Source organism: Rhincodon typus, chromosome 13 (assembly GCF_021869965.1).
Source record: "Rhincodon typus isolate 14 chromosome 13, sRhiTyp1.1, whole genome shotgun sequence".
Taxonomy (NCBI): Eukaryota; Metazoa; Chordata; class Chondrichthyes; order Orectolobiformes; family Rhincodontidae; genus Rhincodon; species Rhincodon typus.
The window spans coordinates 40,075,834-40,092,770 of NC_063344.1; the positions used below are offsets into that span (position 1 = coordinate 40,075,834).

Genomic DNA, 16,937 nt, shown 5'->3' on the forward strand with positions numbered 1-16,937 from the left:
CTATCACCCAAGGCCACAGTCAGGAGACTCAAAGCATTGTCAGATCTACTCCATTAATTTCCAATTCCTGCACTGTGGGTTAATACTCTTTGAACAGTGAAGATGACATCATTTTGAACTAGAAACTAATTTTAAATTGCCATGCTTAGTTTAGTTTCCTGCTTGAATAGGTCACAGTCTGCCAACTCCTTCCCGGATTCAAAAATGGGATATATAACAGAAGTTGAGCAGGACCACCACATTCAGGCAGGTTTCCTAAGATTTATTAGAAGTCTCCCGTCGACCCGAAATCATGAAATTCGGGTCCTCAATATTTTGAGTTTTATACCAATGGAATCATTACTTTTTTTTGTTGCAGATGAACAACATGGAGGAATTTATGGACTAAGTACTTTTTCCTGCTCCCCCGCCCCCAATCTAGAGTACTTCTAATGGAAATACCTACTTGGTTGCCTGACGTTCTCTAAAAATATTACATTACACTGCTACCACAAATTTTGCAGTTTAAAGCTATCAGTGTAAAACTGGTTCTTTGACTTGGAGAGACAATAAAGTCAAAGACATGAGAATGTTCCTTTGCTGTGACGAGAACTAAAACTTCAACTGTCCTCATCCTTTTCCTGCTGCTGCTCTGATTCATTCTTCTAATGTAATTTTTCGTCACAAGCTTTAGTTCAAAATGGTACAAATGTTAGAATTGTCAGATAACAAAATGAAACACAGAACTGTACACTACATATGTAACATAACATTACATACCATGCATTTGTTGGTTGATTTTATTGCATGAATCTAAACAAAGGTTTACAATATATAACAAAAGATTTGTTTCCTCAAACCCAGCATTCATTATTTAATAAATAAATCATGTGACTAAAAATGATCTGATTTCTCCCATAAGTATTTGTTTGTAGCTCCAGAACAAATACTACTTTTATATTAAACATAGTTTCAAAGCTTCATTGCTGACTATTTTAGGCCAGAAATAAAAACAGTACAGGTAATGAACATTTCACAGACAAAGCAGCATATTTAAACCTCGAGTTTGGAACAACTGTACCTTTGCTCTACTGAGTCACCTATTTATTGTCATTCAAGAGTTTGATGAACAAGTGGGACAATAATAGCGATTCTGAATCTAAATATTCATTCAACTTGCATCCATCAGCAACCAAGTATTTCATTTTAGAGGACTGTTACAGCTTTCAGAAAGGATACCTCAACCCACCTGACTTGTTGAGAATGAAACCCAGATTTTTAGGAAGTGTTTGAGGGCATTACCCTGCTCAGTATCTATGGCTATCACTTCATCCGTGTGAATCATTAACTACGCTACAGAGACATTGTAGCTGATCTTAATAAAAATCCAAGCATCGTACCACTTCTCACATTTCATCATGTCAGCAGAATATTTCAGATATATTTTAAGCACAGAAACCATACACGCTCCACAGAATATACAAATACTATTTACCAAATAATTTGACTCAGTAAGTGACCTGAATCACCAAACAAGCACAGTCTTACCTAAAACACCAAGCCGGTAGTTGACAGTGATGACTATGACATTGCCATAACTTGCCAGTACACTTCCATCAAGTATATTTCCAGTGCCCTCCATGTATGATCCACCATGGATGAATACCATAACAGGTTTAGGTCCACTATCTCGAATATCTGAAAAATGAGACATAGTTCAAAAGGTTTGGAACCAGAAAGAACAACAGTATAAGATTATTGCTTGTTTTGTAATAATGACAAGTTTGCTAAAAGGAGACAGGAAGTCAAAACATTTTGACTTGTACTTATCAAAACAACGATACAAGAAACAAACTTGAAAAAAATGGATGCCAATTTATACAGCATGAGAAGAGGGTGCTGATTTGTTGGGCCATTGGTGGCATGGAGATGGTAGCAAAGACAGTTAACTGTCAATCTTAGTTCTCAGGATAGGCAGGTAGACTCTGACTGATCAGGACATTGCTACTGAAATGCTGCATGTCTCCTTTTAACAATGTTTTAGTTCTGTACACTGAGAAATTATCAATTAAAAAGGTTGTGTGGTATCTAACTTTTAAAAAAAGAGCATATGTTTCTCAAGCAAATGTTTACGGATAATTTCATTAATAATCTATTAAAGCAATTTCTCTTCTGATGTTGGATTATGACTGATTTTAGGGACTATTGAAACTCAATTCAAAATGTTATTAGTGAACAAGCTGTGCTTCACTAAAAATAACTTGTATATACATGGCAATATTTGGAATTGGGTTGGATTTGACAACTGGACAGGAATAAGTCCTAATGGTTACTGTAATTGTGTTTATAAGCAATGAGGTAAGATCCCTATTCCAGATAGAATATATGACAATGATAATGAAGGCATGGTAGCAGAATAAACTACTACAATCTACACAAATACAGTTGAAGGCTTCTTCAAACTAATTTCCCTACAATTACTTCATATTAATATCAATTCCTTCATAAATTAACTAAAATAACATTGATCACTGACTTAAATTCTGCATAAATTAAGGGTGCCAAGATCCTTCTAATTAACAGTCTGGTGACTTTATAGTCAGATTAAAACAAACCAAACAAGCATGTTTTTTTAAAGAAATAGTGCTCCAACTAAATTCAAATAGATCCAAATTTATGAAAATGTTTAAAAGATGCCACAGATAGGACTGATTACATGGCATAAAATTATGCTATTTACAATGATCCAATATGGTAAATATTTTCTTTCAGTTAATTCATTAAATTTCTCAAGATCAGTTATGCCTTTATGAAAGACACCTGCTGCTCTCCTGATGATGGATGACAGAAGTATACTTCTGTCGTGAAACATTATTATTATATAATATTGTAGTGGTAATGGTGCAACTTCCATTAAAGTATACAGCAAGATCACAGCAGCAGTGTAATGATAGTTTTGCTATTTTGTTTTAAAAAAAGAAAATGTGAAAATACAAACAGATTCCACTTCTGTAGTGAGAAATGAAAAGGAAGCAAGCAAATAGTGAAACTGGAGAAAAATATATAAAAAGTGGAGAAAGTGGACTGGGATATCAAGTGCTCACTAAACTAAAAGGCTTGAGGAGAGACTTAAACATAGCAAAAGGTTGCAAGGAAAAGGAAACAAGACTGAGTGTTCTTAGGCAGAAGTGTAATGGCGAAACGTTTGGCTACCAACAGTGAAGTGGATCTCAGTGATATAAGGCAGGATGATAAATTGCCAAATTAGGTGGGAGTATGTAACACAGGAATATGAATCCATCAGTGAAAATTCTGCAATGAGCTCACAGATGCACAAGTTGGACAAAGAGACTTTGGGAGTGGTAGCAACATGAAACTTTACTGAGAATACAGTCTGAAGAAGGTAGACAAATTGAAGCTTGCTTGGTTGAGGCACAAAAGCTTCCTGCATTAGAAAAGTCAATCCTTGCTGTGATAAATTCATCATTAAAGTTTTGATATTGGCTCAATGAGTCAGAGATGTAACTGAAGAATGTAGCAAGTACTTTGGACTAATTGAGGATGCAGAAAGGTGGAGTTTTAGAACATCACGATTTGATAAAACATGTACAATCATGTAATCTACATTCTGCTCCTGATCTTAATATGTTTGTGTCATGTATGGGTGCAGCATTGCTGGGAGAAGCCACAAGCAACATACAATCAAACTGGAATTTACATATCTGGACACTATTATAAAGAAAGCCAACAGTTATTATACGGTACCAAATACGTACTTCTAAATGCTACATCCAACTACACTTAATTTTTTCCAAATGCCCAGCACTCTAATCTCTCCAACAAATATTGGATACATGAAAAAAAAACTTTGCTTGAGAAGCATTTAATTTTGAAATAATTAGGCCGTATGTGAAGAACAATATTGTATCGATCTATGAATTGATAACATGTATAGGTGGCTGTGACATGATTCAAGAATAGACCATATGCACCTGATCTGTTTTTCTAGTACCTGCAAAAAGCAAAGAATTTGAAGGCATGCATTAACACTAGCAGAAAGATAATATTGCTTTAATATGTCAAATGATATGATTTCTGAGCTGATACCACATTTAAAAAGATGTAACATTTACATCAACATAAAATGTGTTTAAAAAATTGTTCAAATCGTATTTCGTGGAGGTGTTTTTTTTTCCCTAAATTGCTAGAGTCAAGTACTGTGGAAGAATAATTCTAAAGTAAAAAAAAGTAAAAAGAAAAGGATAAAATGTCAATAACAAGCAATAAGACAAAAAATTTGAAAACTAAGTGCTAAAAATCTGCACTTCAAAAATGCATTAAAAATATATTTTCAGAGGGACGAAAAATTTCGACGGTCATTGTCATGCATATTCGTTTGGCGTCAAAAAAATACCTTCATCTTCTGCGCCATCATTATCACCTAAATCATCAGCCTGTTTCTTTGCAAGGGGACCTAGGATTAAAAATGAAGAAAATGGAGGAAAAAAAGAGAATTCAAGAACATACAAGACTTCAGAAGACCTAGAAAATATTGTTTTAAAACCTTTCTTGAAAAATTGAAATGTAAAATGCATTTGTTTAAAAAAATTGAAAATATATAAAAAGATTAAAAAATTAAAACACTTTACATATTTAAGAAGTTTTGAGTTACAGCATAAGCTTTTTAACCATTATGTATAGAAATAATTATGTACCAAATGCAAAAATATTGTATCAGTATACCCACCATTTCAAGAAAAGAGAAAAACCTGAAATCCTTTCTTAATAATTAACCTGTTCGACCCAATGTACAGGTCGCAATATCAAAAGTGTCAAGTCTCTTTAGTTAATTATTTTCCAAAGATGTCATTCTGAAAATAATGTAAATAGCTTCGAATAACTTTTAAATGCAGTTCACAAAATGCAGAAGAGGAACTTTTTTCCCCCAGAGATTTTCCCAGAAATAATAAAAGTGGAACATAATGCAATGAAAGGCTTTTGAAGCCATCTACTTGTGATGTTTACTAGCCAAAAGCAAAAATCATCCAAATTAATTTAGGTTGGAATCTTTCTCAAAGTCATTATCTACATTTGACATATCCTAAATATGTTACACTGTACTGCATCATAAACTTACAATGGAATAATTCTGATCTAACTTAAAAGTGAAATGATTTGAAAATGTTGTTATCTACTATAAAAACACAAGGATGCAATATATTAATATCACGTCTATATTAAATACCAAACAAAATTCTTAAAATCAATTATATACCTTCTGAAGGTATATATAGTAACAAAATTTATATTAGATAACATACAGTAACAAATTATATAATGTATGTGTCAAAGATCACAATGACAGCACAAACCGAACAAGCAGTCTATATAAAAACCAAAAGAACTGTGGATGCTGTGAATCAGGAACATCAGCAAAGTTGCTGGAAAAGCTAAGCAGGTCTGGCAGCATCTGTGAAGGAAAAAAAGAGTTAACATTTTGGGTCCGGTGACCCTTCCTCAGTTCTGAGGAAGGGTCACCAGACCTGAAACATTAACTTTGTTTTCTTCTTCACAGATGCTGCCAGATGTGCTAAGCTTTTCCAGCAACTCTTTTTTTGAAGCAGTATATATATGTAGATTATAGATTTATACTACAATGTAAACTTTTTTTAAACTTAATTTCATCCCTTTACTTTAATAATTATTTTTAGATATTGTCCAGTAGTAGAGTGTCAAAATATGGTGGAAACTCATTCCTTCCTGTAGCAGAGTACACATTTTATAACATTCAGAGATGCAATACAAGCGTTTATAAACTTTCAGCAGCCAGAACAGGACACAATACAATATACGAACAAGCATTTTAGTGTCATGCAAGCTCTAATGGGAATAATCACAGCGTGTCCAACAACATTCTGACAGAAAATACTTCTAACAAAGGACTTAAGTGCTCATGCTGACTAAGTATCAATGTTTTTTTGCATGCACTGCAAGGTAGGATATTTAGGAACAATGAACATGGATTGCAAGATCATACAGCAAGCATAAATCTTGAAGACTGAAACTGTGAATTTTGTACTTTTTTCTTGATAAAGCCTTCCACAGATTTTTAATTTGCTGTGATACTTCTGAACACTGACTTTGACATGATACCCATAAGAAAGTACAAGATTGACATCCTTTGTCTCCTATTTTTGTCAAAACCGTCTTAACAAACAATTTATTTGAGGAGTGCACACATATGCTTTAAAAATGATTAAATATATCAAGTTCAAGATCCTGAACAAAAGAGTCTTATGCAATGGCTTAAATGACTGTCTTGCTTAACAGCATTATTTTTGGGCAAATAATCATTTTGATGTTTTTCACAATACAAAAATTAAGGCAATTAAAATTCCTTGTACAGCAAATAAAAAAAATCTTGCTAATGATATCAAATTGGACAAATTATGAAAATGTCTCAAATTTTAACACAAATTGTAACACTGTAACACAAGTATATACAAGTGAATAACTAGCCTATCATTTTCAAAGGGCTTCCTACATGTACAATTGAGTGTTCAGGCAGTTACATCTTATTGCTAAGTATTCACGTGCATGATCAAAATCTGATCGCTTCAACGGTGCAAGTGGATTGGTTGGAAGTTGAAGAAGTATTTCTAAAGGTGCTGTAATGTTGGTAGCGGTGGTGGTTGGGGGTTAAGACTGCAAAATTACATCATCTGCAAATTGCTAACACCTTCCTGGCAATGTCTTGAAATTATAATTGCAATTGACTTCTTGGCAGAACACATTAGTACTATTGATACTGCTGTAAGTTGAATTTTGATAAAACAAGAAACTTCACATGTTTAAGAAACATTTAAGAAATCAAAGTTTTTCAGTACTGGGCTGAAGATGATGTCAGCTCGACATACTCTGCAATCATGTTAAAATGCATCTATGAAGTGTACGTAATTCTTCAGTTCACATTATACCACATATCAGATAATTATGTTGCTATTAATAATTATCAATAGATCAATATGGGCCAGATATTCTGGAGACAGACATACGACACAAGGCAACCTTTAGGATCATAAGGAAGCCCTGACACACTGACCTCCCAGCAAATCAACCAGGGAGCTTGAACTTCTGACAGGAAATTCCTCTGTTACCTCAAAACTATTTACAAAAGTGTCTGACACTGATCTAAAGTTGGAGACCTCACATTAGTACCACACAATTGTTTGAAGAGTAATTTTTTTAATGCTCTCATGAGATGTGGGTATCACTGGCTGGCCAGCATTTAATGCCCATCGTTAGTTCCTCTTGAGAAGATGTTGGTGAGCCATTTTCTTGGACCACTGTAACCCAGAATGAGCAGATTTACCATAGTGTAGTTAGTGGGTGGGGAGGGTTACTGGATTTTGTCCTTGTGATACTGAAGTAACAGTAATATATTTAGTAATATATTTCCAAGTCAGGATGATGTGTGACTTGGAAGGGAACTTGCAGGTAAAGATGTTCCAATGCATCTTCTGCTCTTATTCCTCTGGGTCGGAAAGATGCTGGGTTTGAAGGGTATTGTAACAAGTTACACAGCATATCAAATAAATGGTACATAATACTATCACTGCGTGCCTGTGGTGAAAACTCAATTGAATCTGCTTCCACCATATTTTCAGGCAGAGCATTCTAACTATATAAAATTAATTTTCCTTGTATCACTGTTGCTTCTTTTATTCGATCCCCTTAAATTGATGCCCTCTAGTTCTCAAACCTCTGGCAAGAAGAACATCATATCTTCATCTACGTCCTTAAACATCTAATTATTTTGAACATCACCATCAAATCTCCTCATAATCTTCACTTCTGTAATGAAAACAGTCCCACTTCTCCAATTTATCAGAATTGCTGAAATTCATCATCCCTGGAATCGTTACAATTTTTTTCCCCCCCAGTCTTTCACATCCTTCACAGAGTAGTGCCCAGACCTGGATACAGTACTTTGGTTGAAGCATATCTTACTATTATCCTCTTTGCCCTTATTTATAAAGCCCAAAGCCCTATATGATTTCTTGGCTTTTCATTTTATTAACGACTCCTGCCACCTTTAATAATTAATGCACAAATACCCAGACATCCCTCCTACAGACCCCTTAGAATTGTATCCCTTATATTTAGATTGACGTTTATTCCTCGTACCAAAATGAATTTTCTTGAATTTCTTGGTTTTAAATTTCAATTTCCATGTGCCAACCATTCCACCAGCCTAAGTCATTTTCAAGTTTAACACTATGGTCTTTACAATTTACAGTACATCCAATACTTAGGAAAATTTTGAAATTACAACCAATGTTCAGACAGTCTAACTGCTGAATTTGCCGTGGTTTCACTGCAATTTCCCTCATGCAATCTTCTGTTGTCCACCTCATTAAATATTTTCTCATGTTCTTCAGTGCCCTTATTGTAGAATTACACAGCAGGTGAGGTGCTTGCTGCTGCCAGAACTTCTGGTATTGATGCCACTGGCATCATGTTCAAAGCTCAGCTGCATATCACTTCATACATTGCAAGTCAGGTACTGCACTTCACACTGTCACTGAGGCTGCGTCATTATCAGAGAGCGCATGACCCGAAAAGGCATTTTAATTTTGTCCCTTGCTGACAGTGACCTAGAGTGTGGTGAAGACGAGGGCAGCGCTTTAGAACATAGAACACAGAACATAGATCAGTACAGCACAGTACAGGCCCTTCGGCCCACAATGTTGTGCCAAACTTTTACCCTAATCCTAAGGTCTATCTAACCTCCACTCCTACCATCATTCATATGCCTATCTAATAGCCGCTTAAATGCCCCTAATGAGGCCGACTCCACTACCCTCTCCGGCAATGCATTCCACGCCCCGACCACTCTGATTAAAGAACCTACCTCTGACGTCTCCTCGATATCTACTTCCACTCACTTTAAAACTATGTCCCCTCGTAATAGCTACCTCCACCCTAGGAAAAAGTCTCTGGCTGTCCACTCTATCTATACCTCTAATCATTTTGTACACCTCTATCAAGTCACCTCTCATCCTTCGTCGTTCTAAAGAGAAAAGCCCTAGCTCTCTCAACTTTTCCTCGTAAGATCTTCCCTCCATTCCAGGCAACATCCTGGTAAATCTCCTCTTTTCCAATGCTTCCACAGCTTTCCTGTAATGAGGTGACCAGAACTGGACACAATACTCTAGATGTGGCTGAACCAGGCTTTTGTATAGCTGGAGCATAACTTCACGGCTCTTGAACTCAATCCCTCTATTAATGAAAGCTAACACGCCATACGCCTTCTTAACAACTCTATCCACCTAGGTGGCAGCTTTCAGGGAACTGTGGACACGAACCCCAAGATCTCTCTGCTCCTCCACACTGCCAAGAATCTTTCTGTTAACCCTGTATTCTGCTTTCAAGTTTGTCCTTCCAAAATGAATCACCTCACACTTTTCAGGGTTAAACTCCATCTGCCACTTCTCAGCCCAGCTCTGCACCCTATCAATGTCCCTTTGTAACCTAGAACAGCCCTCCGCACTGTCCACAACTCGATCCACCTTCGTATCGTCCGCAAACTTACTAATCCACCCTTCCACTCCTTCAGCCAAATCATTTACAAAAATCACAAACAGAAGAAGACCCAGAAGACATCTTTGTGGTACACAACTCGTAACTGAGCACCATGTTGAATATTTTCCATCCACTACCAGCCTTTGTCTTCTAAGGATCAGCAAATTCTGAATCCAATCTGCCACATTTCCCCCTATCTCATGCCTCCTTACCTTCTGCATGAGCCTACCATGGAGAACCTTATCAAACACCTTACTTAAATCCATGTATACCATATCCACTGCTCTACCTTCATCCACGTCTTTAGTCACCTCTTCAAAGAATTCAATAAGGTTTGTGAGGCATGATCTAGCCCTCAAAAATCCATGCTGACTATCACGAATCAAACTGTGCCTTTCCAAGTGATCATAAATCCTATCTCTCCGAGCCCTTTCCAATAATTTGCCCACCACTGACGCAAGACTAACTGGCCTGTAATTTCTGGGGTTATCCTTATTCCCTTTTTTGAACAAGGGAATGACGTTTGCCTCTCTTCAATCTTCCGGCACTAAACCCGTGGACAGTGAGGACGAAAAGATCATCGCCAAAGGCCCCGTGATCTCTTCCCTCGTTTCCCATAGAATCCTTGGATAAATCCCATCAGGGCCGGGGGGCTTATCTGTCTTCAAGTTCCTAAAAATTCCTAGTACATCTTCCTTACTAGCATCGACCTCCTCTAGCCTACCAGCCTGTTTCACACTGTCCTCCTCTAAAACTAGGTCCCTCTCAGTTGTGAATATCAAAGAAAAGTATTCATTAAGGACCTCTCCTATCTCTTTAGGCTCTGTGCACAAATTCCCTTTACAATCCTTGATCGGCCCTACCCTTCCTCTGGTCATTCTCTTATTCCTCACGTACATGTAAAAAGCCTTGGAGTTTTCCTTGATCCTATCTGCCAAGGTTTTCTCATGCCCCCTTATAGCTCTCCTAAGCCCTCTCTTCAGCTCCTTCCTGGCTAACTTGTATCCCTCCAGAGCTTTTTCAGTTCCTTGTTTCCTCAACCTTATATGAGCATCCTTCTTCCTCTTAACCAGTTGTTCAACTTCTCGAGAACCAAAGCTCCCTCACTCGACCGCACCTTCCCTGCCCTGCTAGGGACAAACATATCGAGCACACGCAGTATGCATTCCTTAAACAATCTCCACATTTCAATAGTGCTGTTCCCTGACAGCATCTGTTCCCATTTTATGTTACCCAGTTCTTGCCTAACAGAATTGTAATTACCCTTCCCCTGCATACTAGTTAAAGACGCCACGCCAAAAGACCCAGTGTGCCATGACTGAGTTAGTAGCCATGGATCTCAGATATAGCAAGAACTGTAGATGCTGGAGTCAGAGACAACAGTGCGGAGCTGGAGGAACACAGCAGGTCAGGCAGCTAAGGAGCGGGAAAGTTGACATTTTGGGTCGGGATCTTCTTCAGAAATGACCCTTCTGAAGGGTCCCGACCCGAAACTTCAACTTCCCTGCTACTCTGATGCTGCCTGACTTGTTGTATTCTTCCAGCTCCACACTGTGTTGTCGCTCCACAGCTCTCACTTGCTTCATCCTCCAAACTATGAACTTTTACTTCCCTCTGCACTTTCTAATCAATCACAGGATCCATTGCTCCTCCAATGGCTCTGATCCATTTCTAGCACTTAATCTCTCCCTTTGTCATACTAAGAAAATTTGCAAATGCTCCAAACACACCACAGACTGGAGGGATGGCAGACCTAAGGCTTCTTTCACCATAGGAGGAGAAAATACTCTGGCTGGCTAAAAAAAAGGGAGCGTGCCCGTTCACGTGGGGATAGAACATAGAACAATACAGCACAGGAATGGGCCCTTCGGTCCATGATGTTGTGTTGAACATGACACCAAATTAAACCCTTCTGCCTTCCCTCAGACCATATCCCTCCTTTCTTTGCATATTTAGATGTGCTTATCGAAAAGTCTCTTAAATGCCCTTATCATATCTGGATCCAACACCACCCTTGACAGTGCATTCCAAACTTCTACCATTCTCTGTGTAAAAAAACTTGCCCCTCAAATCTTGTTTGAACGTCCCCCCTCACCTTAAATGTATGCCCCCTAGTTTTATACATTTAAACTCTTGAGGGAAAAGATTCTGACCATCAAAGCCATCAATACATCCCAATATTTGATAGACGACCATCAAGTCTCCCCTCAGCCTTTGTCACTCCAGAGAAAACCACCTCAGATTTTCTAGCCTCTCCTTGTAGCTTATACCCTCTAATCGAGGCAACTTCCTAGTAAACCACTTCAATATCCTCGCCAAAGCCTCCACATCCTTCCTATATTGTGGTGACCAGAATTGGACGCAATGCTCTGTGTGGCCTAACCAATGTTTCATAAAGCTGCAACATGACATGCTGACTCTTGTACTCAATTCCTCAACAAGTAAAGGTGAGCATGCAATTTGCCTTCTTTCCCCCCTGTCTACTAGCGTAGCCACTTTCAGGGAGCTATGGTCTTGAACCCCAAGATCCCCCTGTAAATCACAGCTGTTCATGGACCTGCCATTAATTGTGTACTTTTCCTTAACATTTGATCTCCCAGAGTGCAGCACCTCACACTTATCTGGATTAAACTCCATCTGCCATTTCTTCGCCCATATCTGCAACAGATCTACATCCCGCTGTATCCTTTGACAACCTTCTACACTATCCACGACTCCAATGATCTTTGTATCATCTGCAAACTTATTAACCCACCCATCTACATTTTCATCCAAATCATTTATATATGTCACAAATAGCAGAGGTCCCAGTACAGATCTCGGAGGAGCACCAACTGTCACAGACTTCCACCCTGAAAAACACCCTTCCACCAATACACAGTCTTCTATGGACAAGCCAATTCTGAATCCACATTGCCAAGTAATCTTCTGCATGAGCCTACCATGAGGGAACTTATCGAAAGCCTTACAAAAATCTATGTAGATAACATCCACTGCTCTACCCTCATCAATCACCTTTGTCACCTCCTCAAAAAAATTCAAGCAAGTCAGTAAGACATAACCTGCCTGCAAAATGCCGACTGTCCCTAATTAGGCCATGCTTTTCCAAATGCCTCTAAGAATTCTCTCCAGTAGCTTCCCAACCACCTATGAGAGACTCACAGGGATAATCCAGAAAACTATAGACCGATGTCCCTTCTCGAACAGAGGAACAACATTAGCTACTCGCCAGTCCTCCAGGACCTCTCCAGTGACTAAGGAGGATACAAAGATCTTGGTCAAGGCCCCAGCAATCTCCTCCCTTTGCCTCTCTCAATAACCTGGGGTAGATACCATTGGGCCTTGTGGACTCATCCACCTTAATGCTCTTCAAGAGACCTAACACCACTAATTTCTGGATATAAAAATGTTGTAGCATATTAGCACGCTCCATAAAATTTCACTATCCTCCATATCTTACTCCTGGGTGAATAGTGACACAAAGTATTCATTTGGGATCTCAACCACATTCTCTGTCTCCAAACACAAGTTCTCTCCTTTAGCCTTGAGCGGTCATACCTTCTCGCTAGTTATCCTCTTGTTTTTAATGTATGTATTGAATTCCTTGAGATTCTCTTTAACTCTACTTGTCTAGGTCTTTTCATGACCCCTCCTTGTTTTCCCAATTCCCTGCTTGAATTCTTTCCTGCTTTCTTTATATTCCTCACAGGCCCAGTCCGATTTTAGCTTCCTAAATCCATAGGAAGACCTAAGTAGGCAACAAACCCAGGACATTTCATTGTGCTATGCTGCACTGCTCTCCTTTCACCACCAATATTAACTCAAAGCTTTCATCTGCACCTTTCACCAGCTCTGAGTCTTTAATGTTGGTGGGTACTCTTCCCAGATCAGGTACGCAATCTGATGAGTACATCACAGGCACATTTCTGCAGCTAATCAAGGAAGAAATGCTCCAAGTGGGCCCTTAGAGGACTGTAGAACATGCATCTACTCAGACCCAGGCAGAAGACAATCCCATGTCTCAGCCATTGATAATTGCAAGAATGCAGCATCAGGCACTAGGGCAGCCAGCCGGTTTAACAGAGGTGGTCAGAATAATGGATTAAAAGATTGAGGAGTCCACCAACATTATGATGTATGCTTCTGGTTGTCACAATGAAGATGGTGGAAACTACCATGGAGAGCCAAGTCCAGCACATTCAGTGTCTGTCGGATATGTATGAGGCGCTGAACTCCGAACCACAGGTGCTCAGGATCAATGGCAAAGCTAGGGGTGGGATGAGGGACGTCAACCTCACTCCAGATGTCCCTTCCACTTGGAGTCAGGGCAGAGCCAGCAGATACCCATTAGGAGAAGGAGTGACATACAGGATCCCAGAGAGCTTCCTGTGAAGATCTTTCTCCAAGAAGGACCAGCACCTCCATGCTCTGCCCTGCCTATGATATAAAGCCTGCAGGAGTTCCAGCTGAGGACGGTAACCTGTAACTGGGTAGGACACCTTCAACGGGTCTGGGCCCACTTGGCCCAAACTCCTGCTCTGAAGTACAACCACCCAGGTCTTCCAGGTTAACAGGGCCAATGACTGGCTTCCTCCATGCCAGTTGAAGCTTAAGATTTTTCTTCCTCTCCCTTTCCGTATGTCTAAAGGCATATATACGTGGGATGGATGACACATAATTGTAAATAATCTTGTAAAATTATATGAGCTTGGACCCTTAAAATGTCTGCTCTGATGTCTTTGTTGCTGTTGGACATGGTTAAAGCATGCTCATGTGACAAATGAGCATCCTCTTCAGACATCCCAGGAATGAAAGAAATTGTAATGGCCAAGCTTTGTTATCTCTTACAAGCAACCAATTCATTGACTGCAGATAGTCTCAGATGTCAGAGACCCTTGAAGCATGGTGTTGTTGACTGCAACTGAGGCATTGCACTTTAATGTGGATACTATTGAATCTAAACGCAATATGAAGGTCCTGGCCTGCACACATCTTCCACACTTAATCTCATTCACAAGGTATGGAATTATGTATGGAATCAGTAATGATTCCACACATCTCTGGAGGAGTACATTCATTCTATCAGTTTTCCAAGAAAACATCTGCCATTCAGCGCTGAGAGATATACAATGAGCAGTTCACATATCCACTCACCCTTACAGTGCAGTGATCTACCATGAAAAACAGTACAAAATGCTGCCTCCATCATGTTCAATGCTGCCTACAAAATGTTCAAGAATTTCAGGACTTCAGGGTAATTGAGCAATCTGGACACACGCAACGTTGGAAGGATCAAAAGAAGTTGTCTCAGGATTGCTTTCAACCTGCTGCTTATCATGAGGAACTTCACTGTACAACACTTGGATAGCGGTCGCTGGCTGAAGCCTGAAGAGTTACCTAGTCCGAGTGCCATGTGATGTTAGTGCCTTGTTTCACTTGCTGCTGCTTTTCCCCAATGGTCAGTAGGACTTGCAAAAGGTCTTGAAAGCGGGATCACCCGAAGATATTAAGCATGCACTCAGATGGATAACGAAACATTTATTCAGCAATAGAAAAAGTCAAGGACAGCAAAAGTAACATGGTCCACATGTATTTTGTACTAGCTGCTCGTCATATAACCAGCAGAAAGTTACACAATAAAAGGAAATGGTTTGGCAGGCAAGACGAAGCATTGTTTTATGATAATTCTTTCAGGTATCCTGCCTGATCAATGTCCTGATTGACATCCCTAGTTTCACCTTCAGAAGATTACCATCAATTTCCCATTTCCTCTGCATTTACGGCATCCCTTCATCACCTCCAGTAGTGAGGGGCACAGCATGCCACAACAATACCAAACATCTTGCTAGGCTATATTGTAAGACTTCACCAAAATGGTCCAAGCATCGAAATCTCACCTTAAGGAGGTCCATGGTCTGTACCACTATAGCCCTGGTCAAAACAAAGGCTACATTGCATCTTCATTCTTTGTCAGTTTGAGGCTTCATAATTGTGTCATCAGCCCTGTACGGAGGGATTAGCACTCATCTCCCAACAGCCACTCCTGCACAACCTGATGACCTTGGAAGGAGATGGGAAACTGAGAGTTCTCTAGCATCTACACATAATGGCAGTATATTTAGTGCATTCCACCAAAATCTGGTTTCAGTGGTCACAGATTAGTTGAACATTAATGGAGTAGAAGTCTTTCTGTTGACAAGTTCTACAGGATGCTGATCAGGTGCTCTCACAAAGCAACATACCGCCCTGCACCTGGGAGAAACCAATAATAGTGGAGAATCCCACTACCTGCTTCTCTCACTTTGTTTTGGAGGTGAGGGTATCCAGGCAAAATGACATCAGTACCATCCCAGATGCACTTATGGGTTGAGAATTGGGAGATGCCACACACTTCATCAGTTGCTCCTTGAAATGAGCCACTGGTATAGAAATTCAGGGCAGCTATGACCTTGATGTCCAATGAGATCGGATGGTAACTCAATCATTCTGAGTACAAGTTCTGAGGAAGGGTCACTCGACCCAAAACTCCACAGATGCTGCTGGACCTGTTGAGCTTTTCCAGCAATTTCTATTTTTGTCTCCCATTTACAGCATCCACAGTTCTTTTAGTTTTCATTCTCAGCACAAGCCCTGCTCCAGCAGATTACACAGTTCAGTGATGATGACCCAAGACATCCTTAATCTACATTTTCACTGTGTTTCTGAGAGCTATAGAAAATGACAGTCAGGCATATGAGTGTGGGGTCTGGCCATTCTCTCTGCCTCCTTTGGGAATCCTCATCTGCTGCTTCTCTTTCAGGACACTGTATAGCAGCTACTGGAGAATGCTATTCCTTCTGGGTTTTCTGACTATGTTGAAATTGCTTTTTCTTTCGATGTTGTCTTCACATTTGATGCAAGACCACAAGGACTCAAAGCATGGTGATATTCATGTCAGATGCGTGAATAGATGATCTGTGGGGAATGTCAGAAAGAAAATACCATTTCACTGAAATTACTTAAGCCGTTAGACCAACACAATGAAGTGTCATGACACAATGTACCATAGGACACTTAGCAAGAAAGTCAATGACAAGCCTTGATGAAGATCTCTGTAGTATGTAACCTTATACAAACATATGTTGTGCAACTAAAGTTTTCATGCTACATTGAAGGCTGCCAGTAAACCACCATAATAGCGCTACTTTCCCAAAAGAAACACCCTTGCACATCACAGACACTTAAGTTGAGTCTGTGAATGCGGCAGCTCCAAAGCACTGTGTTTGAGTGATAGCTGTAGAATATGTTACGTAAATACCAATACCAAATACAAGTGATGTTTTGAAGTTAGTGCCTAATTACATTTTCTTAGCTGACAGGATAAGGAAGCAATT

The 16,937-nt window shown here is 39.3% G+C and overlaps 1 protein-coding gene across 1 annotated transcript in view; it reads right to left on the reverse strand.

The window, feature by feature from the left end:
- Nucleotides 1-16,937, reverse strand: part of nlgn1 (neuroligin 1) — a 496,423-nt gene that overhangs the window by 386,774 nt on the left and 92,712 nt on the right. Inside the window, exons 4-5 of the mRNA XM_048604767.1 lie at nucleotides 4,394-4,453; nucleotides 1,528-1,677 (exon numbers count right to left, since the gene is read on the reverse strand). Of these exons, the coding sequence (XP_048460724.1) occupies nucleotides 1,528-1,677; nucleotides 4,394-4,453 (210 nt within the window). The remainder of the gene's footprint in view (nucleotides 1-1,527; nucleotides 1,678-4,393; nucleotides 4,454-16,937) is intronic.